Consider the following 24,032-nt stretch of genomic DNA (forward strand, 5'->3'; position numbering starts at 1 on the left):
CTGCTTCCTGACAAACGCAACATTCGTTTGGTGCATTAGCAAGGCGGTCAACACAGCAGGTTGCAGGGAGCTGGGACACGTTTCGTCAACTGGATGGTCCTTCCTGACAAACGCAAGTTGCATTTTGCAGCTGTTACAGCTTTTGCTTTTTGTGTCTCTAAAAATAAAACGTGATCTACATTTTTTAGGTTACTGGCCATGGTAGATTTATATTTGTGGATTACATGTCATTCACTCATAATGTTGCATATCACGATTTTAATCTCTATTAATAAATTAATTTTGGATAAAATTATAATTTTTTAAAAAAGTTATTTTAATATTTATAGAAAAGTTAAAAAAATAGTTTTTTTTATAATAATTTTTTTTATCGTTCTTCTCTTAAAATAAATACTTTTAGAATTAAATAATCAAACACAAAATAATTTATTTATAAGTTACTTTTAATATAAATATTTATTATTTAAACTATTTTTTTAAAAGAAGTTTAATCAAACTGTTTAACCAAACAGAATAAAAGTAGGCCAATTCTATGGTGCTTATGATTTAGTATCTAAATTTTGCTTAACTTTCTTTTTGTAGTAAATTTTGAATTTTTAAAAATAATTTATTTTTATATTTTTAAATTAAATATTAATTTTTAACTCTTTTTAATAAATAGGCACACATTTTAGACACCATAGCATTTACCATAAAAATAAGTGTTTTACTTCTGGTGGAAAGGTCAAGTAAAAATTGAATGGCAGCTGCCAGTGAGTTAGTGTTCCTTTATCCAAGAAAAAAAGGGGAATCGAAAGCAGTGGTATAAAAAGAGGGTTCAAAATGGGGATGAGTGGGGATGGAGACGAAGTAGTAATAATTTTGCGACCATCATTATTTATCATCGTCACGATTCTCAAGTTGGCAACCCTAAACCTTCAAACTAGACACGAAAGGAAGCAAATGCAAATCTCCCTATCTACTATACTCGCCATCTTCTCCATCACACTAGTAATTCTCACTTCACCATCCACCTCTCTCTACTATTCTCCTTCACCTCCGGCGGCGCCGTTTAACTCTTCTTCCCATTCTTCTCACTCTTCTCCTCCTTATGCGGAATGGCTGTCCGCACACGCCACCTACTACACCCCCGCCAATTCCACCGACGCGCTTGGAGGCGCCTGCGGCTACTCTGACGGCACTGGTGCGGCGGCCGCGGCGATCCTCAGCCACGCGGTGTTTGAGCAGGGGCAGATCTGTGGTGCCTGCTTCGAGCTGCGGTGTGCCGAGGAGGATTCTCCGTTCGACCGTCGGTGGTGCATCCCCGGAAGGTCGGTGATGGTAACGGCGACAGACTTCTGTGCACCTAATTACGGTGTCGACGCCGACGAGGAGAGTGGCGGCGGGAGGTGCAACCCTCCGAAGCAGCACTTCGTGGTCCCCGTTGACACCTTCGAGAAGATCGCGATCTGGAAGCAAGGGAACCTGCCGGTTCAGTATCGGAGGTACCTACTGGCTACTGTGCTAATCTACTCTTGTTTTTTTCTTAATTATTATTCAACCTGCATAACAGTAAAAAATGTCACACTAAATATTAGTTAAAACAATACGTAACTAGTAATTTTAAATCTTCAAAATCAGATATCAGCCTGCTTAGAGCCTGTGTTGTCTGTATTTGTGTTATTGAAAAGTATAGATAAATAATGAAAATATTAAACAATGTAAACAATAAATATATCAAATGTTCATTTTACGTTCATTTTACGGATGGTTATTTTAATATTAAAATTTAGAGGATTAATTTTGAGATGTAGTGTATTTTTATTTGATTGGTGGTTATTCATATTGTTCAACAAAGTCATTTTCCCTCTAGCATTCTCCATGTGTTATTATTAGCTGCTGCCTCATAGATTATGGTTTGGTTAAAGTGTGTATAACTTTTTAGTTGGATATGATTTGGTTTTCATCAAACTAGGGATTGGCGTTCACTTTCCGCTAAAAGTTCATTATCAATTAAATTATAGAAGAGCCAGTGCCCAGTGTATCTAGATCCGTAATGTATAGGTTTCTTAATTTATTCTATTCATTATTCTAGTTTAATATTTGAGCGTTTCTCTTCTCCCAAGAGTGAACTCCTCAAAATCAAATACGTGAGGTAGATTCAAAATAATTTATATTATGAGTTTAATTATAAAGCTTATTTTTTGTCTCTTTTTTTGGGTATTAGAAGGGGCAAAAAGCCCATTTTGGTATTAGTAGGTGCTGAGAAGCTTATTTTTTGTCTTTATAAACGTAGTTTGATCCATTTTGTTTGTACAACTTTTATTTCGGTCTTTTTTTTTGTTTGCTTCTGGTCTTATATTTGTGACAGTTAAAAATTTATTTGGGGACCGGGGCCCGGGGCCCAAAGTAGAAGCATCTGGGCAGATCTATAGATGTAGTTAACGGTTTTAATTGTGTAGACAGTATATCAACGTTTAGTCCACATGACCAAAGAAAAGAAATATTAAGTCCAGGAGTGTTTCCTGACAAAAAAAAAAAACAAAAAGTGGCTCATAAATATATTAACAATGAAGCATTTTAGGAAACTAATATTAAAAAAAAGAAAAAAGACAGATAGATTTCTGACTTTTTAAACTTTTGACAAATACATCTCTCACAAAATTTAAATACAAAAAAGTTCCTGACTTTAACAAACGAAGGACAATTTAGTCATTCCGTCTATTTGCCTCTCTCATACACCAAACGGAACTGGCTGACGTGGTTGAAACGGTGTCCAGATGTCCGTTACGGTGCCACGCTGGAAGGGGAATAAAGTTCGAAGGACAAATAAGTCATTGACGTCATTTTACAAATAAAGTTCGAAGGACAAATAGATCATTGAGAATTTTTTTTTTTCATTATGCTTCTATTATGTTTCTATTATGATAACTTGTTGTATTCTGCAATTTAAATTATTTGTATTAAAATTGCAGAAATTGGGCTTGTTTTGTTTCTACTTTTTTTCTTAAATTGCATTAGTTCAGTTTTAGTATATTTGTGTATTATATTAGAATTTGTTAAATTGCATTAGTTCATTTTTCATCATATCAGTGGCATTAGTTAGCATCAGTTCATTTATGCATCAAGTTAACATTAGTTCATTTGTGTATCATTCATGTATTAAGTTAGCATTAATGTATTTGTGTATTATATTAGAACTAGTATTTTTATCCATAATAACATTACGAGAATATTTTTTTTTAAATTATAGTTCACTTTGTTCTAACAGTATAAATTATGCATGACACAAAAGATTTATAAAATCAAACTACTTTTACAAAAAAGTCGTAAGTTGACAAAAATTTATGACTAAGAAGACCAAAATATCCGCAGATAAAAATTAAATAATAAGATTTTTAGTTATTATTTTTATATGAAAAAGTCTAATTTTTTATTAATAATTAATTTTAACATTCGTTATCTAAAATTTAAAATAATTTAATGTGTATACTTTTACATTTAAAATATTTTAATTGTAAAAAAATATCAAATGACATATTTTGATTCATCAAATTACTAATATAAAATATTAATTATATATAGAGTAAAAATAGTAGAGAGAAATATAAAAATGGAGAGAGATAAATGAGAGAATTTAGGAAAGGAGTTTATTAATTTTGGAAAAAAAAAATTCTCAAAGACTTATTTGTCCTTGGAACTTTATTTGTAAAATGACGTGAAGGACTTATTTGTCCTTCGAACTTTATTTTCCTTCCAGCGTGGCACCGTAACGGACACCTGGACGCCGTTTCAGCCACGTCAGCCAGTTCCGTTTGGTGTATGAGAGGCAAATAGACGGAAGGACGAAATTATCCTCCGTTTGTTAAAGTCAGGGACTTTTTTGTATTTAAATTTTGTCAAGGATGTATTTGTTAAAAATTTAAAAAGTCAGGAACTATCTGTCTTTTTCCCTAAAAAGAAAAGAGTGTTGATTCAAATGCAAGACAAAATACAAAATGTTAGTTACTTTACGTTTATTTTTAAGAATTATATTGAAATACTATGAAATTTATTAGATGATTTAGTCCTATGTAAAATATCATAGACGGATCTTGATGTTGTTGAATGCAATCGGTTGGTTTATGTTACATTGTTACTTATTAAGCATACATAATGTTTACTGTTTGGCGCAGGATAAAGTGCAGAAGGGAAGGAGGAATCCGATTCACGATCGCTGGTTCTGGGATCTTCATTTCTGTGCTGATCAGCAATGTGGCTGGGACAGGAGACATTGTTGCCGTGAAAGTTAAGGGTTCAAGAACTGGCTGGCTTCCTATGGGGAGGAACTGGGGCCAAAACTGGCATGTAAGCGCCTTACTACAGAACCAACCTCTTTCTTTCGAGGTTACTTCCAGTGATGGTGTCACACTTACATCTTACAATGTTGCTCCCAAACATTGGACCTTTGGACAAACCTTTGAAGGGAAGCAATTTGAGTCTTAAACAACAAAACTTGTTTCAAGGGTATTCTACTAGTCTCATTCGTTTCTCCATAAAGGACTATTTTTTATTTGTTATAATCAATTATATTTATTTCAACACTTCTCCCTTTGGATAACTCTTGGGAGAACACCCAAACATTTATACTCTGTCATAAATGATTCTTTCAATGAGACTTGGGCAATATAATTAAATGAAGTGTTGCAGATGCAAAGTGCATTCATGGGAAGCTGTCTGTCAAAGGGGATGACAAAATAATTGGTTTCACATTAGAGAAATCACCTTGGCATAAAACTTTTTATAAAACGTTAGACTCTCTCAAGTCTCAACCAAATTTCAGAGTATGGTGCCCTCAAGGTCAAGGAGCTATGCTTGCTAGTTACCAAGTACCAATATATTAGTCCAAGTGGAGAACAAATTGAAATTAAGAATCATCATCCTCAAGAAATGAGATATTAAACATTGTCGTAGGATGGACCCTCCTGTTGTAACTTGTAAGTGTCATATGAATATATAATGAGTCTCAATTTTATGTCTACCAATTTTGTAAGTACGATTGTATAAATATCAGTGCTTCAATAAAAGTATTCCCTTATAACCCAAAAAGAAAAGGAAAAATAAATCATCTCTTCCAAGATAACATAGGAAGATGCTCACGTACTATGTAAATAAATTATATGGCCGGCTAGCGCATAATATTCCCTCTCCAACGGCGGAAAACCACATAAGTTCTCTTAAAACCAACACACACAAGTTGGCACAAACTGTTTTAATGGACAAAATTGCACAAAACCAAGAACAAGAACAGCAAGTATGTTTCGTTAACTCCAAGATTTCATAATAAACTCAAGTTTATCATTCTATATAAACATACAAACTACTCTCACATTGTGTAACGGACATAGAAAAGCATAATAGCAAATAGAAAGGCAAGAAGCTAAGATGTCAAAGACAAATAATGTTCTGTTGGGATTCCCGACAAGTCCTTTTTGCGCGAGAGTGAAGCTTGCCTTGGCGGAGAAAGGTGTGGATTATGAGGAAAGGGAGGAGGATTTGTTTGGGGGAAAGAGTGAGCTTCTCCTGAAATCCAATCCAATTCATCAGAAGGTTCCAGTGTTCTTGCATGATGGCAAGCCTTTGCTAGAGTCTTCCATCATTGTCAGCTACCTTGATGAGGTTTTTACTTCCAATCCACTACTTCCAACTTGTTCATATGAACGTGCCCAAGCAAGATTCTGGACTGACTTCATTGACAAAAAGGTAAATTTGCTCTGCTCCATAATGGATAAGTTCTACTAACTTCACCTTAGCTTAGGCAATATTACACACCACATCATTTAATTGTATTTTCAACGGTGTTAATAATAAGTGTATGTTACATTTGATTATTGTTCCCAATGCAATCTTTTCCCTTATATGTAATTAGGGACGGATTCAGAAATTTTAATATGAAAGGCCGAATTTTAGATATTTTTTCTTCATTCAATAAAAATAATTTATAGCGTATTTAGTTAAAAATTATCACATATCTTCTTAATTAAAATGAATTCTTTTAAAAATTTTAAAAATTTAAAAATAAATTAGAAATGATTAATTATTGAAAATTATAGAATACAAAATATAAGATATCTTTATAAAATTTTTTTTTTTAACAACGTAAATTTAAAAGAAAAATAAGTATTTTTTACAAGAAAATAATATCTAAAGTACATAATGTGATTACTAAAATATAACTACGTAAGTCATTATTAATATAATAATATAAATATTAAATATATTAATATAAAAAATAAATAAAGAGATTATTATATAAAAACTAATTTAAAAAATACAAAGACTTGAGAGTATGATATTAAATTAGTTAATTAAAAAATATTAGTGAATTAAACAATTAAAACATAAATCCATCACAAAAATAATATATATAAAACTATTAAATTACATAATAATTTTTTTATTTTTTAAATACACATCTTATATATAAGTATAATTTTTTAAAATTTTGGGGGATCCAGGCCACTACTCAGCCCCTCTAGATCCGTCCCTGTATGTAATCTCGCTTAAATCTCAAAAGTGGTTTGTAATTTGTACATGCTTTTAAACCGTAGGCTTTTTGTGATATTGTTAATTTATTCATTCTTGCTGTGCAGTTAATTGAAAGAAAACCAAAGTTTCTTTATAGATCATATGGATATTGGTCACGTGCTTATGTTTTAGATTAACTAGATGCTTGTTATTATTAAATCTCACAACCACTTGAGAGTCTAGCGTGCATGTCCTTTTAAAGTGTAATTCAAACATGACATGTAACAATATTAATAATCAATTAACGGTTAGTTGATATATATGTGTGATTGGTAGGTGTTTGAGAGCATGAAGGGTATCTGGCTAAGCAAGGGAGGAGAAGAACAAGAAGTTGCGAAGAAGGATTTCATTGAGATCCTAAAGCAACTAGAGGAAGCTCTTGAGGAGAAGGACTTCTTTGGTGGTGATTCCTTTGGGTATGTTGATGTGATTGCAATCCCTCTCACAACATGGTTCTTGGCATGTGAAAAATTTGGTGGCTTCAAAGTTGAAGACCACTGTCCCAAGATTACAGCATGGATTAAGAGGTGCTTTCAGAGGCCAACTGTGGTCAAATCACTCCCACACCCAGAAAATGTCTACCAGTTTACGACACAGTTCAGGCAGATGCATGGCCTTTGAATATGGACGAAACCTTAACTCGTATGCATCAGTCAGTTCTCACTGACCAGAGACTAGAAAATAATACACAGACTCACATGTGCAGTTTTCTTTGTATGAAATTAATAATTGGGAATTTTTAAATGATTTGACTAAATTATCATTTAACAATTCTTAATTGATAAGTTCAGATAAAATCAATTGTCTGTGAGCTTTTATCAAAAAATAATTGAGATTTTGTTATAATATTAGTTAAAAAGTATTGTCAGATTTTTTAAATTCCCTCTTTTTGTGATTCCTGAACCAGTGCAGTTAGCAAAATCCTGCTAAGAATAATCAGTTAGGATTTGGATCCTCTAAATTTTGAATTTCACTTTAGAGAGTTTCTCATAATTTATTTTATAAGTGGGACAAAAAAAACATGAGAGAAAAATTATTAAAGAATGAGATATCACACTTTATTCTCTAAAATAAAAATTCAAAATTTAGAGGATCCAAATTCAATTGGTTATGAGAGTTGTATGTTCTTTTAGTATCTATTGTCTAGGTTGCTTTTGTGTTATGTTATGCATAAAGATTGAAAATATGGGTAGTGTTGTAAAATAAATAAAAGATATAAAATAGAGATGTATAAATAGAAAACTCTATTATTAATATAATTAGTTCAATAATAATTTATATATATATATATATATATATATAATATTATATGTTGTAATGTGTATATATATACAAAGATAGAAAGAAGTATTAAAAATAAAGAGAGAGAATTGCATTTGTTTATTGTTACTATCTCAATATAATAAAGATGGTTAATATTGCTATTAATATTAGATGTAAAGAGTAATAGAAAATAAAATTTAAAATACTTATAAAATAAAAGAAGAGAAAGAATTGTAGTAGTAATATAAGAAGAAGGGTATTTGATTGCAACATAAAGATGCTTGTGTTGCTGTTGTTTTTTTTTTTTGTGTATAATTGTTAAAGGCTTATGCCTCTATTTATATACTTACATGAGGTAAATTTTCAACTTCATATTAAATGAAGTCATCCTTGAGAAACTATATATCATGGAAAATAGGCATCCACGTAAGGGTGATAAAGTATCCTTATCACAACACTTCCCCTTGGATGACCATTTAGGATTATTGCCTCATTAAAACCTTACTAAAGAAAAACCCTGTGGGAAAAACCTTAGTGAAGGAAAAAGAGTACAATATCCTTTGTGATGGGGACTGCCTCATTAAAAACCTTGTCAAGAAAAACCCAATGGAAAAAAAAACCTGACCAAGGAAAAAAGAGTACAATCTCCCCCTCTTGCCGACATCATTTAATGTCTCGAAATCGACGCATCCAAATCTCATGTACCAATCTTTCAAAGGAGAATTTTGGGAGTGACTTTGTAAACAAATCTGCCAGATTATCACTTGAGCGGATCTGTTGGATATCAATTGTCCCTTGATTTTGAAGATCATGAGTGAAGAAGAATTTGGGAGAAATATGCTTTGTTCTATCGCCTTTAATGTATCCGCCTTTAAGTTGAGCAATGCATGCTGTATTATCTTCAAACAGGACAGTTGGAGCTATCTTATGATCAATCAGTCCACATGATGACATAATATATTGAATCAGACTCCTCAGCCAAAAACACTCGCGACTAGCTTCATGAATCGCCAGTATTTCAGCATGATTAGAGGATGTTGCAGCAATTGTCTGTTTCGTGGATCTCCAAGATATAGCTGTACCACCATATGTGAACAGGTATCCTGTTTGAGATCTCCCTTTATGTGGATCAGACAAGTATCCGGCATCTGTATAGCCAACTAGTTGTGACTTGGATCCGTAGGGATAAAATAATCCCATATCATCCGTTCCATGAAGATATCGAAAGATTTGCTTGATTCCACTCCAATGTCTTCTAGTTGGAGAGAAACTATACCTTGCCAGTAAATTCACCGCGAATGATATGTCAGGTCGCGTATTATTAGCAAGATACATTAGTGCTCCAATGGCACTAAGATATGGTACTTCAGAACCAATGATATCTTCATTTTCTTCTTTAGGACGGAATTGATCCTTTTTCACATCCAAAGATCTTACGATCATTGGGATACTTAATGGATGTGACTTATCCATATAAAATTTTTTTAATATCTTTTCTGTGTATGTTGTTTGATGAATAAAGATCCCGTCTTTTATATGCTCGATCTGCAGGCCGAGACAAAATTTAGTCTTTTTAAGATCTTTCATCTCAAACTCTTCTTTTAGAGTTTTTATAATTGTTGGAATCTCTTCAGGAGTCCCAATGAACCCAGATGTAGTTTTCTTTATGAAAACACATGGGCAGATGTCATCATTCTTGAAACCGTTTTTGGCCAGATACTCAGTAAGACGATTATACCACATTCGTCCAGATTGCTTTAGACCATATAAAGATCTTTGCAATTTGACTGAGTATAGCCCTTGTGAATATTCATTGGATGGTTTAGATATCTTTAATCCTTCAGGGACTTTCATATAGATATCCCGATCTAATGAGCCGTATAAATAGGCTGTTACCACATCCATTAAATACATATGCAGTTTATGATATGCAGATAAACTGACCAAATAACGCAAAGTTATCGCATCCACTACAAGGGAATATGTTTCTTCATAATCTATACCGGGCCTTTGTAAAAAACCTTGTGCCACAATTCGGGCTTTATAGCGCACAACTTCATTTTTCTCATTTCGTTTTCTCACAAATACCCACTTATATCCAACAGGTTTTACATCTTCAGGTGTACGGACTACAGGTCCAAAGACTTCACGTTTTGCAAGTGAGTCTAATTCAGCCTTCATGGCTGCTTCCCATTTTGGCCAATCATTTCTTTGTCGACATTCTTCAACTGATCTTGGCTCAATATCCTTACTTTCATGCATGATATTTAATGCCACATTATATGCAAATATTTCATTGACAATTATCTTATTTCGGTCCCATTTTTCTCCTGTAAAGACATAATTTATCGAGATCTCATCATTTTCACTATTTTCAGGTACCTGAACATCTTCTGGCGTTAATATTATATCAGAATTTTGGACAACTGCAGGTGTCTCTACTATGTCTTTTTCAACAGGAATATTATTTACCTCTTTTCTCTTTCGAGGATTTTTGTCTTTGAAACCGACAGGCCTGCCACGCTTCTGGCGTGTATTTGCTTCAGTGGCTATTTGTCCTACTGGGACATCAATTCGAATTGGGGCATTTTCCGCTGGTATATAAGATTTGGTAATCCTCTTTGTATTGAAAAATGCATCAAGCAATTCATTTGCTATTCTTTGCAAATGTATAATCTTTTGAACTTCCAGTTCACATTGCCCTGATCGAGAATCTAAATGCATCAACGATGATGCATTCCAGTTAAGTTCCTTTTCAGGAAGCTTATTCTTTCCCCCTAATGTTGGAAATTTTGATTCATCAAAATGACAATCTGCAAACCGGGCTTTAAATACATCTCCGGTTTGTATCTCAAGATACCTCACTATAGAGGGAGAATCATATCCAACATATATCCCCAATTTTCTTTGGGGTCCCATTTTAGTGCGATTAGGTGGTGCAATGGGAACATATATCGCACACCCAAATATTCTTAAATGGGAAACATTTGGCTGCTGGCCAAAAGCTAATTGCATAGGAGAGAACTGATAGTAACTTGTTGGCCTCAAACGAATAAGTGCTGCGGCATGTAAAATAGCATGCCTCCAAACCGAAGTTGGGAGATTTGTTCTCATAAGCAAGGGTCTGGCAATTAATTGGAGGCGTTTAATAAGTGATTCTGCTAATCCATTTTGTGTGTGAACATAAGCTACTGGATGTTCAACACTTATTCCATTAGCCATACAATAAGCATCAAAAGCTTGGGAAGTGAATTCACCAGCATTATCAAGACGAATTGCTTTGATTGGATTTTCTGGAAATTGTGCTTTTAATCGAATAATTTGAGCCAATAATCTCTCAAACGCCAGGTTGCGAGAAGATAATAAACACACATGTGACCATCTCGAAGATGCGTCTATTAGGACCATAAAATATCTACAAGATCCACATGGTAGATGAATAGGTTCACATATATCACCTTGAATCCTTTCTAGGAATTTAGGGGACTCAAATCCAATCTTTACTGGTGATGGCCTTAAAATTAACTTTCCTTGAGAACATGCAGCACAACAAAATTCACTAGATTTAAGAATCTTCTAGTTCTTTAGTGAATGTCCATGAGAGTTTTCAATAATTCTCCTCATCATGATTGTTCCCGGATGACCCAATCGGTCGTGCCAAGTTATGAATTCATTTGGGCTAGTAAACTTCTGGTTTACAATGGCATGTGATTCAATTGCACTAATCTTGGTATAATACAACCCAAATGAAAGTGAGGGTAATTTTTCTAATATAACTTTCTTATTTGAATCATGAGTTGTGATACATAAATACTCATGATTTTCCTCATTCATTGTCTCAACATGATATCCATTTCGGCGAATATCTTTGAAACTCAACAAGTTCCTCAGAGACTTGGTAGATAATAGTGCATTATTTATTATAAATTTTGTTCCTCCAGGAAACAAAATTATAGCTCTTCCGGAGCCTTCTATCACATTGCCTGAGCCAATAATAGTATTAACATATTCCTCTTTTGGCACAAGATGGGTAAAATATATATCACTTTTGAGAATAGTGTGCGAACTTGCACTATCCACAAGGCATACATCTTCATTACATATCCTTGCCATTCTCTTCAAAAACAAATAATAATAAAACGAGTAGTATGCACAGTTAAATTGAATACTTGATCAGAATTATTTTTCTAAAAAACATTGTACATAAAATAATGTCATATACTAAAATTTTATTTTAAAATTTGACACATTTAATAATTTCAAAATTCATAAACATTAAAATTTCATTATTTATGTACATCACATTTGAAACTTAAATACATAGAAAATAAAACTTAACAATAAGTTCTTTACATTATTTATTTACATAAATACTTCACAATCTCATATATTAAACTATTCCATCATTGATCAAATGACCAATATTTCTTTCGGGATTCTCAAAGAAATCAGATACATCATAATGAGTGGTGGAGTTCTCAGCATCATTTGAAACAAAATTTTTTTCCTTTCCTTTGTCGTCCTTTTTCAAAGATGCCTGGTAAAGATCGACTAGGTGCCTTGGGGTATGACAGGTACGAGACCAATGGCCCTTTCCACCACAACGGAAACACTTATCCTCTGTTGATTTATTCTGCCCGATATTTCTTTCTTTATCCCACTTCTGGTGAGATCATCTCTTTTGAATATAATTCTTTTTCCTTCCATAATTTTTCTTGTTATTAAAAGCTTGCCATTTACCTCTTCTGGGGTAATGATTTGCCGCATTTACTTCATGAAATGGGGTGGTGCCAGCTGGGCGCGCTTCATGATTTTTCAATAACAACTCATTGTTGCGTTCAGCAACAAGAAGGCAAGAAATTAACTCAGAATATTTTTTAAACCCTTTTTTTCGATACTGCTGCTGCAGGAGCACATTCGAGGCATGGAAGGTTGAGAAAGTTTTCTCCAACATATCATGATCAGTTATTTTTTCCCCACACAATTTCATTCGTGAGGTGATTCGAAACATTGCAGAATTATATTCATTTATAGATTTAAAATCTTGTAAACGCAAATGCGTCCATTCATACCGGGCTTGAGGAAGTATCACCGTTTTCTGATGATTGTACCTTTCTTCAAGGTCTTTCCGAAGATCTGCAGGATCTTTTAATGTGAGATATTCATTTTTCAATCCCTCGTCAAGATGACGACGAAGAAAAATCATGGCTTTGGCTTTATCGTTCTGGGATGCATTATTTTCAGCCTTAATGGTATCTCCAAGATCCATTGAATCAAGATGGATTTCAGCATCTAATATCCATGATAAATAATTGTTTCCAGATATATCAAGAGCATTGAATTCAAGATGAGAGAGTTTCGACATAATGAAAATATTACCTGAGTCTTCCTAAAGATTTGATTAGAGTCTCGTGCTGATAACGTGTTGTAAAATAAATAAAAGATATAAAATAGAGATGTATAAATAGAAGACTCTATTATTAATATAATTAGCTCAATAATAATTTATATATATATATAATAATATTATATGTTGTAATGTGTATATATATACAAAGATAGAAAGAAGTATTAAAAATAAAGAGAGAGAGAATTGCATTTGTTTATTGTTACTATCTCAATATAATAAAGATGGTTAATATTGCTATTAATATTATATGTAAAGAGTAATAGAAAATAGAATTTAAAATACTTATAAAATAAAAGAAGAGAAAGAATTATAGTAGTAATATAAGAAGAAGGGTATTTGATTGCAACATAAAGATGCTTATGTTGCTGTTGTTTTTTTTTTTTTTGTGTATAATTGTTAAAGGTTTATGCCTCTATTTATATACGTACATGAGGTAAATTTTCAACTTCATATTAAATGAAGTCATCTTTAAAAAACTATATATCATGAAAAATGGGCATCCACGTAAGGGTGATAAAGTATCCTAATCACAACAGGTAGTACTTATTTTAAAGCCCCAATAAAATGTTGGGCAATAGCTAGAAATAAAAATTTTCTACTAGGATAACATTTTCCAATTTTATGCTAAAAGTGAATAAAGGGGACTTTGCTGTTAGTCTTGCCAGCTTGTCTTTTGCGTTTTTTTTTTAAAAGAAATTCCAGCCAGTATTTTATCAAACAAATATTCAAAACTTTGTTTTTGCACCATATCAAATATTCAATTCAAAGTTCTCCAAATATTTCGCGCATGACTAAAAATTGTTACCCAACTTGCTATATCTATCGCAGGTTTACACTGTTTCAGAACAAAAGCTAAGTCGCAAAACCCAAAGATATGGCGGAAACAGAAAGCCCAGTTGAGCCTAAAAAAAATAAAATAAAACTTTCAAACAAGATTCTAATCGTTTATGTTTAAGCCTTAAACTCTTAAATCTCCAACATTCTTAAACAAAATTTATACACCATGCTCCACCAAATTAAATAGGGGAAGAATTGGAGAAAAGTGAATTTTGTTTTAAAAAAAAAAAAGTAAAAAGAAGAAGCATTAATACCATACCATATTATCATCCGCATTGATTTATCATGACGATTATATTTATAGTCATTTAAGATTCTATCACGAAAACCAAATTAATAGGGAAAAAACGAGTTAGGTAATATTAACAATTAACTGTATTGTACGAGTAGCTAGGTAAAAAGTAAAAACATTTGTCTTGTGTTTTAATTAAGTTTTAAAATTTCATCTACCCAAATAAATATGTTTTCCTTGCAGGCTTGTGGTTAGAATTAGGCCGGTCCAATTAGATTTTCATAAATTTGGTAATGTGTAAATATCATTCCTTAAATGCAAAATTATGAGCTAGTACTACTTTAATTTCCAGATCTGTTCATGGTAGGGCCATATCAGAATTTAATTAGAGATGATTAAATTTCTATCTTACCACATCAACATTTTAATAAGAATTGATGAGTTTTAAAGTAGCATGGTACCATATTAATAAACTCAGTTTATTATGAGTGAAAGTGAATGCAGTCAAAACTTAGTTCCAAATTTTTAATACTACTAAATTTCCATAGTGAACAACATCTGCTATGGAGATGAATTTGGTTTAACTTTACAACCTCATTAGTAATTAAGAAATAAATTGATTACCCAAAATTTTAGTAGCTTTTAAGCTTATCCCAATTAAAAGAATCAGAAAAAAAAAGAATCTAATAACATATTGTATGGTTTCCAAGATGGAAGGTGCAGGGGAAAGAAATGCTTTCCCAAAAGCATAGAAAATGGCAGAGGCTGAAAACAAATCATATCATGTCTGGGTGAAGCAGACAATTCCACAAAAAATGGATCCCACAACAAATGACATGGTAGAGAACTGACAAGGGGATCCATATATATATAGCCCTATGCATGCAGTTAAGTACAAAGCATATGAGCAAAAATTGTAGCATGTCCCCAACTATCTTATAGTTTAGGACAAGGCTAATGTCTTGTTACATCTTCCATAGGCATGTGGTAGCATAGTTTATACATTATATCATTGAATGTGTTCAGGATTATAGGGTTAGTCGAGTAATAAATAACTTCGTCTTTTTCTTTAAATAAAATAATATAAAATCTAAATACCGATCATAAAGAGAAATAGTCAAATCTTCTGGTAATTTTGAATCCCAATACCACAAAGAGGGAGATAAAATTCTACTAAGGCAAATTAATAGGATTTGGATATTAGTCCAAAAAGGAAAATTTTAAAAACTAAAACTCTAGAAAAATAGAGAAAAAAAAAGGGGGGGGGGGGGGGGGCTAGGTTCTGAAAATACTTGGTTTGGTTGAAAACATATCCACATGCCAACAAGAGTACCTCACTCACTTCAATGTGTCACTCTCAGCAGATGTTCTTTACAATGATGCCATTCACAATTGGTCCATACTCCCCAAAACTGATAAATCTATGAACATTTTTTGGTAGGCTAATTAATTTGATCACAGCAAAAGTTGGACTTGAATTCCCAAACTATGGCATTTTAATTAAGTTTCTTGAATTGAGTCCCTTTCAAAAGTGCTTTTTGGTGAAGCTACTTTATTGGCCATGTACATGAGATGGGGAAATGAAGGAAAAGAACAACCACAATGCCACAACTAAGCTTTTCAATTGCAATAAAACTTTTGTGTATGTGATTGCCATGAAAGCTCTCTCTTATATCTGTTAGGCAGGGTTGGCTGATTTTTCTTGGAATTTCATTAACCCCCTTAGACTATTGAAGATTCTAATTCAATGCTTATGCGACAAGTCAAAAAAACATTAGCATGTATCTCTATCATCAACAACCACATACAATAAGACGATAAAACATATCATATATTGTAATGAGACATTGGCATAAGGCTGAGAAAGATCAACTCATTGGTACCTTGATTTCTTAATGTCAGGTTATTGTCAAAGTTTGGTCAATTTTAAGTTAGATTCTATTCAACATTAATTTCATCTTAATTGGTAGATCAATTGTATAAGATCATCAACGATAAATTCGGACTTTAACCACTAAATCAGATGAAGGACATTTTGTACTTATATTATAATTAAGACTAATAAAATGAATTGAAGTGTTATAAGTGCATGCATGATCTCTATTCACATTAAGTGGGTGTGTTGGTCTCTAAGGAAGCACTTTTGATAAACATGTCAAACCACTCCATTGTACCATTAATGATTAGCGGTTTAGCACCATATATCCAAAATTCAATTTTTGCATTTTGCATAGTATTATACTATTATTCTAATTATTTCAAGGTAGTTGCCACTCACTTTCAAATCATTAATAATTTCCCTCCCTCATGACAAACTTATCCCCATTGATGATAAGTCCAACTCATCTGCCTGATTGATATTTTGATCTTCTAATAGTCCCTTTCCCCCTCCATCTCAATTACTGCTCAAGTAATATTGGATGTTGAAATCAAATACATCGATAATAATTAAGAGATAATAATAAGTCTATTTAAATGTATTAGGTCAGAAAAAATTCTCTTCAGTTCTTTATGACTATGAAAAAGTCAGATAACCAATATCTTTTTTGTTAGCTATCTCATATAATAGCCAATTTTATTCCAAAAAGATGATTTAATAAAATACTAATTTAAATTAGTAAAATGCTGATTTATCCTAATTATACTCTAATTACACACCACTCCTCCTTTCTATCGCGCTCTTCTACAGATCATCACTTCTTTGCATTTTGCGCCTCCGTCACTCCTCCTCCCTACCGTGTCCCTGTTGATCATCACTTCATAGCGGACATCGGGACACCAAGTATCTCCGCACCGCGTCCATTGATCACCGGCACCTCCTCTTCACGGTGAACATCGCGGGACCACCTATCTCACCATCGCGTCCTTCACGCAGCATCACGTCCTTCACTCATCTGATCAGTGAATGACATCTTCAATTGACGAATGAGATTTCAATTTTGGTGTTGTAATATTCTTCCGCAAAAAAAAAATTCTTAGATAATAATTAAGATTAATTGGTATTATTTAGTATATCTGAATATTTATTATAAAATATTAAGTCTTTATGATTTCGATTCATTGGCCTTTGGCCCTTTTATATTGTATCATCCTATATAACTTAATACATATAAATTTTTTTTTTTATTGTTCTTTCTTATCTTTCTAATATGGTATCAAAATGATGATATTCTCCTTGGAGAGGATAGGTTGATTTAGGTTGATTCACCGTACTTTTTATATTTTTCTTTCGTGCCATTTTTTTTTCTTTTTCTTTTGTCAATACTTTTCTTACCTTACCAATTAATTTATTCACTATTTTCTTATTCTCATGGAGAAACCATAAGTTTTTCATTACCTTCGAATAGTTTGTCATCTTTTCGCACTTTGTCACTTTTCAGCATTTTTTCCAACAATTTGCCATTTTTTCAGCAGTTTTGCAGTTGGCCACTCATGCGGTAGTTCCGTCTGCGTTCCTTTCCGACAGTTTTATCTGTATTTTCTTTCGAAACTATATTTTCTTCCGGCAGTTTCGTCTGCTTTTTCTGCCGATAGCTCCGTCTACATTTCCTTCCAACAGTTTCGTTTGCACTTCCTTCCAGCAGTTCTGTTTGCGCTTTTCTTGTGGTAGTTTTGTCTATGTTTTTTTTATAGCAGTTCTGTCTGCGTTTTCTTGTAGCAGTTCCGTCTGTGCTTCCTTCCGACAGTTCCGTCTGCGCTTCCTTCCGATGATTCCATTTGCGCTGTCTTCCGGCAGTTCCATCTGCACTTCTTTTTTACGGTTCCGTCTGCACACGTTCTATTATTAGTTTATGCTTTTTTTTATTTCGTTGTTTTAAATAAGTTTCAACTTCAAGTTATTACTTGAGTTTGAGGGGAAATGTTATAGTATAATTAGGACCAATTAGATCAATTAACATTATTTAACATGTATAATTATTTATTACAAGATACTACGTTTTTATTATTTTGATTCTCTTAACACTTATAAATACCCTTCTATATTATATCGTTCTATACAACTTACTGAATACACACAAATTCTTTTTCTATTATTCTCTTTCTAATAAGATTGATAAGCATGTGAATCTTCTTCATTCTCAAGAGATTTATGATGTGTTATTTGTTTTCATTTACTTTTTGATGTATATTCTTAGAAACAAGAATTTAAAACCTTTAAAATTTAAATATTCGAAATCTAGGTATAAAAAACATTTAAAATGATATCTTTCTTATAGTTTGTTTTTATTTATCTTTTTATTGTACATTTTCAAAAAAAATATATAAAATCTCTAAAACTTAAATATTTAAAATTTATGTTATTTTTGGGATGTTTTATTTTCATGTTTTAGATGTTCTGTTTTTTATATTATGGATGTTTCTTTTTACTGTTTCAGATGTTATTTTCTCCATATTTTTGAATGTGCAACGTGGTTAGCACCATAGTGTTCCGATGGGTCATGGTGAATGGCATAGACTTCCGATGAGGCAGCAATGTTCTTTTGACATAGAGTGAGTGAGGAAGTAGCTATGCGAAAAAGTGTGTCCTTGAAGAAGAAGACGTGAGAGAAGAAAGAAAAGGATAAAAGTTTTTGTTTTTTTTTTGTTTCATGAAAAAAAGAGCGTGAAAATGAATTTGGAAGCTCATTAGAATTTTTAAAATTTTTTTACCGTCCAATTAATAAAATTTATATCCTACTTGATTATCTATGATGATTATATTATTAATTTATTATTATTGTTTTGTATATGACCTATATATTTGGATTACCGTATGTCCTTGTAGGCCTATGGCTTATAAGGACTTTAAAAATGTGATCTTTGACCAACACGAACTTGAGTGTGGAGTGCTTGCAAATTGATAAGATAAGCTTGATTCCGCCATCGTAACAAACATTTTGGCTTAAAGTGTTTAATCTAAGCATCTATGACGACGTAAGGAAAAAGAAACCAAGAAGGAGGAGGAACAAGGACCCATCTAGTCTACACACGCGAGAGGGGGTTGTTGTATGACAAAATCCATTTTGGGATTTTCTCTCTGGATGTCACTAAGATCCCCTAGATTGGATTTGTAGCCAAAATCACTTTAATTGCTTGTTACATTATGTGTCTTTTTTTAATTACGTTAACGTTTAACTTTAAATAGAATCAATAATCAATCAATTTACTAAAACTTAATCAGATTATCTATTACTAAAGAATTGTTTGAATTTTGAAGTGTTTGCCATGTATATATGTCTGTTTGTGTTTGACATGTTATATGTTTGAAAGCACGCATAGGCATAAGGACACCGCCATCCCTTAAAGAGGACAGTTTACAACATGACAACAAGGGCACGTGCCCCTTTCCCCCTAATAGTTATAGAAACTTATATGGCCATTTCTTGTCATGTTAACAAAATTTTAAGCCTATTCCATGATGCATGCCCCTTTTAGACACAATGACCCATCACTTTAAAGTTTAATATCACATAACATAACCCTCTCATTCCAATTCCCTTCATTCTCTCATTGGGTGCAATCAAAAATTGATAGCCTTACGTGTGATGATCACGTTGATATTATAATCACAATAATTTAATGCACTCTCTTTTTTACTTTAGAAAAAACATTGGGTCGGGGAGGGTCATGACTCATGATTCATGAATAATGCTACATGCTATGCTATTTCTCCGGTCTATTGAATAGTGTCTTTCTGAAATTGACATTATTATTTGGTGCTAATAGGGTTGAATTAGTGACAGGAGAGATCAGAGGACCAATCAAATCGTTAAAAAGAATATTTACCCAATTTTCTTCTGTCCATCTTGTCTTGACTTGACAATATTCCTATAGACGCTCACTAAAATAAAATAAAATAAAAGAAAACAAAAATAGTTGGAAGTGAAAATATATATATATACACACACAGCAAATCTGAATCTGAAACTGCTATATTTATGAACTAACAGAAGATAAACTATTCTCGATAATGCCTAGCATGATACTACTATATTTCATAATTTAAATCATCATATTTTTCATTGACATCTATTTTATTATTTTCAAATTTTAGTGTAATTTTTATTTTATATTTATTTATTTATTGTGTTAGATATTTTCTTAATATGCGTATATATTTAAATAGGAAAAGCTTTCGTCACCAGTAATTTTAATCAAATTTAGCCATCATTGAATTCTCAAATACTAGTTGTTTGTTGACCCAAATTAAAAAAAAGTGTTGGTCCTAGCATTGTTTATTTAAATAATACCATTCTCTATATATAATAATAGAGAAAGTATGAAAAACAATGAGGAAGATAAATAATATAAACTATGGAATAAAAAAATATAGAATAAATTTTTTTATTAATTAATTATTAATTATTTCAGATTTTGAAATTTAAAAAATAAGAATTTTAAATTAAATTAAATCAGTTACACCCATTCTTCTATTCGCAAATTCTGGTCTGCAAAGTAATCCACCCGTTGCTTCACTTTTCCAGTTAGATGTTGCTCGGATTCTAGCCGCCGCCGCCCAACCTCTTCGCGAACGTCCGATCTTGCTGCACAAGCCCTGGACAGCCTCTTTCGTGCTGCCCAACTGTCGCCGGCCGTGCAGCCTCCCCCTCAGCTCACTGCCGCGCGCCCAAACCCCAGCCGCTGCCACCCATCCTTCAGCCGACAACATCACACCTCTCCGCGAACGTGCGATCAACCTCTCCACGAACGCGCGATCGCGCCGCACAAGTCTCGGACAGCCTCCTTCGCGCTACCCACACGCCGCCGGCCATGCATCCTGCCCTGCAGCCCACTACCGCCTAGACGCTAGTCACCACCGCCCATCCTTCAGCCAACAGCGTACGTTGTCATACATGGCTGCATTTTGGTACGTTCATCACCCCTTACGTGGAGTGAAGGGAGCTTGATCATGGTTGCTGTTTCTGTTCATTCATCTCCTTCTTCTATTTCAATGACCAATTTAGGATGGTCATTTTAGTAGGTATGTGGATGGTTATTTTAATTTTTATATGGATGATTATTTTGATTGAATTAGGTTTAGTTATATATAATTAAAATATGTTGGATGTTTAATTCATTATTAGGCATGCAGATGATTATTTTTAAGTGAATGGTTATTTTTACTACGGGTGAGGGGAACCGGTAGCGACGTGTGGCAAGCTTGAAGTGGGATGATTATTGATTATGGGAGTGGCAGCCACTTAAAAAAGAAGAGAAAATTGGAGAAAAATGCTTTGGTAAATTAAAATTTGAGATGGTTATGTTTTGAAATAATTAAGTGAATTTTTTTATTTAAGTAATTTATGGAGTGTTTTTTTATTTTTATATGTATTGGACTAAATCTGCAACCTATTGCTTATATTGTTTAGATTTTTTATTGTCTTCCTAGCAAAATTTGAAATAATAATAATAATAATAATAATGGAATATTTTAAAGTAAGTGTTTTATTAATTGTCAATAATATTTAAGGATAACAAGTAACACTTCAATAGTAACAAGTAAGAATCACATTAAAATATCATTGTAATTAAGAAAATAGGAATAAACATGACATATAATAATAATAATAATAATAATAATAATAATAATAATAATAATATAAAATATTTTCATTTATATTTATCATCTAAACAATTTTAAAAAAATGAGAAATTGATTACTCAATTGTCTGAAAATAGGATTTGATTACCCTATAGGCCTATATTTCACTATATTTTCATAATTTTAAAAATATTTTCCATTTTTTTACTTTTTATTTCTCCAGAAGAGTAAACTGTAAATGTTGTAAGATATAACAATCAATGAATCAAATCCTGTGAGTTATTTTATAGAGCTTGTTTCTGGATCAGTTCTATATACTAGTAGATGCTTATTGGTTTGAGCATAGAAATATGTGGTATGGAATATTGGAAAAACTTAGAGCGAGAAAAATAAAAATAGTCAGATTCACACAGTTGAGGAATTAAATGCTTTTAAACCCCCACCCCCCACCAAAACAAAGAAAAAAAAAATCATATCAAATTTGTCTTTTTATTTAATTTTCCCAAGTAGAGTGTGAGTATGGATCGCGGAGTTACATCAATCATATATAAAAATATTCAAACAAACATGTACAATGGAAATATGGAATAACAATAATCTTACTTATTGATAGGTTTTTGTTTAATTGACAACATGACTTTAGTTTTACATCATCATTCATTTCTTTTGTCTTTTTATCTCTCTTTCTATTAATGGTCAACATAGTAGAAATAATTTATTCTCTTGACAAGACTTTTTAAAAAATGTTTTAAATTACTAAATAAATTATTTAGTTATTATTAATTAAAAATGTCAATATATTAATTGCCTCCATTTTTATTTTATTTAGTATAATCATAAGAATATTTCAGAGAATTTTTAAACAACTATATATATATATAATACTCACCATTATTGATATAAAATTCCCATTTGTAAGTATTATATCTTTAATTCCCTATAGTTTGACAATAAAATGTTTAGATATAGATTTTATTTAAATGAAATTTTAAATAAATATTATTTATGTTCGTAGGAGGAAGGAGTACGAATAGTTAACTTTACTCGTGAAAATAATGAATTAGTAATTCAATAATATATATGCATAATGTAAATTCATATGGGGAAATGCTATTTTCATAATCGATTTATGCAACTCTCATACAAAACATCCGTTCAAATTTGTATGCTACAATTAATGAAATTATTATATAGATACTTATTTCTTTAAGATATATACAGATAAAGATGAGAAAAATTTGTTTATACTCTGGGTAATTTTTATTGAGTTATACGGTTAAATAACTTCTTATGCATATTAATTTTATTAAGTCAATTGTAAATTTCAGCATTTTACTGTAGAGATCAATAATTTGATATTTATAAAATATAAAATTGATTTGATCATATCTTATTAAATTTTAAAAATATAAGCCAACAAACTATAACTCAAATAATATAGTCTTTTCATATTCATGTAAATGTCACAAATTCAAGTCTTATTTTTAATTTTGGAAAAAAAAATAAAAAATACAAGAAAATATAATTATTAGATTACATAAATGCAAAATCATATATATATATATATATATATATATATAAAATAAAATTTGGCAAATTTGATTATCATTATAATATGACATGATTCAACAGTTGGATTAATGAAATCTATGGCGTACAAAAAATTACTCAACTGTATAAGCTTGGGTATAAAAGATCTCTCATCTTAAATAAATATAACTCGTAATAATTTGTGCTAAATGTGCGAACAATCATATGAATCCTGCCGTCCTGGTGATAATTACGTTATTTAGTATGTATTTGATTTAATTCCAAGAGACCAATCAGTCTCATGGTTGCTTTTTATTTTTGTTATTGAATTTCCAATGATATTTTTTTTAAACAATGTGAAGAGTTTGTGTTTTTTTGTATGTATGAAGCATAAATCTAAAAGTCAAATTTATTATTTTTTAATTTTTTTAAAACACATAAATATGAGGATTAAATTTAGAATTTTATTTTAAATTTTTTTAAATATATAAATCTAACTCACAGATTTATATTTTAATATTAAAAAATTTAAATGTACAAATCGAATCATCCAATTTATTTTACGGTAAAAAAAAAATTTCTTTCAACACAAATCGAATTCTCTAATTTATACAGTAGTATAAAATCTAATTTTTAGATTTCTCTACTTCTCAAAATCTGAACGTCCAATTATCCATTAGTGTGAATTATAT

General features: G+C 31.7%; 2 protein-coding genes across 3 annotated transcripts; both read left to right on the forward strand.

Annotated features, from left to right (window-relative positions):
* Window positions 1-816: 816 nt before the first annotated feature.
* LOC130936211 (expansin-A13) lies at window positions 817-5,112 on the forward strand. Of its 2 annotated transcripts, XM_057866249.1 has the most exons (3): window positions 817-1,484; window positions 4,155-4,485; window positions 4,669-5,112. In XM_057866249.1, the coding sequence occupies exons 1-2, from the start codon at window positions 823-825 to the stop codon at window positions 4,462-4,464; spliced, it is 972 nt and encodes a 323-aa protein (XP_057722232.1). In that variant the 5' UTR covers window positions 817-822; the 3' UTR covers window positions 4,465-4,485; window positions 4,669-5,112. The 2 variants fall into 2 exon arrangements, with proteins under 2 accessions (XP_057722232.1, XP_057722231.1); XM_057866248.1 differs by having other exon boundaries at window positions 4,155-5,112.
* Window positions 5,113-5,340: 228 nt separating this feature from the next.
* Window positions 5,341-7,594, forward strand: LOC130936402 (glutathione S-transferase U19-like). The gene is made up of 2 exons (XM_057866468.1): window positions 5,341-5,721; window positions 6,823-7,594. The coding sequence occupies exons 1-2, from the start codon at window positions 5,404-5,406 to the stop codon at window positions 7,165-7,167; spliced, it is 663 nt and encodes a 220-aa protein (XP_057722451.1). The 5' UTR covers window positions 5,341-5,403; the 3' UTR covers window positions 7,168-7,594.
* Window positions 7,595-24,032: the final 16,438 nt, after the last annotated feature.

The sequence above is a fragment of the Arachis stenosperma genome, chromosome 6, assembly GCF_014773155.1.
Source record: "Arachis stenosperma cultivar V10309 chromosome 6, arast.V10309.gnm1.PFL2, whole genome shotgun sequence".
Lineage (NCBI taxonomy): Eukaryota > Viridiplantae > Streptophyta > Magnoliopsida > Fabales > Fabaceae > Arachis > Arachis stenosperma.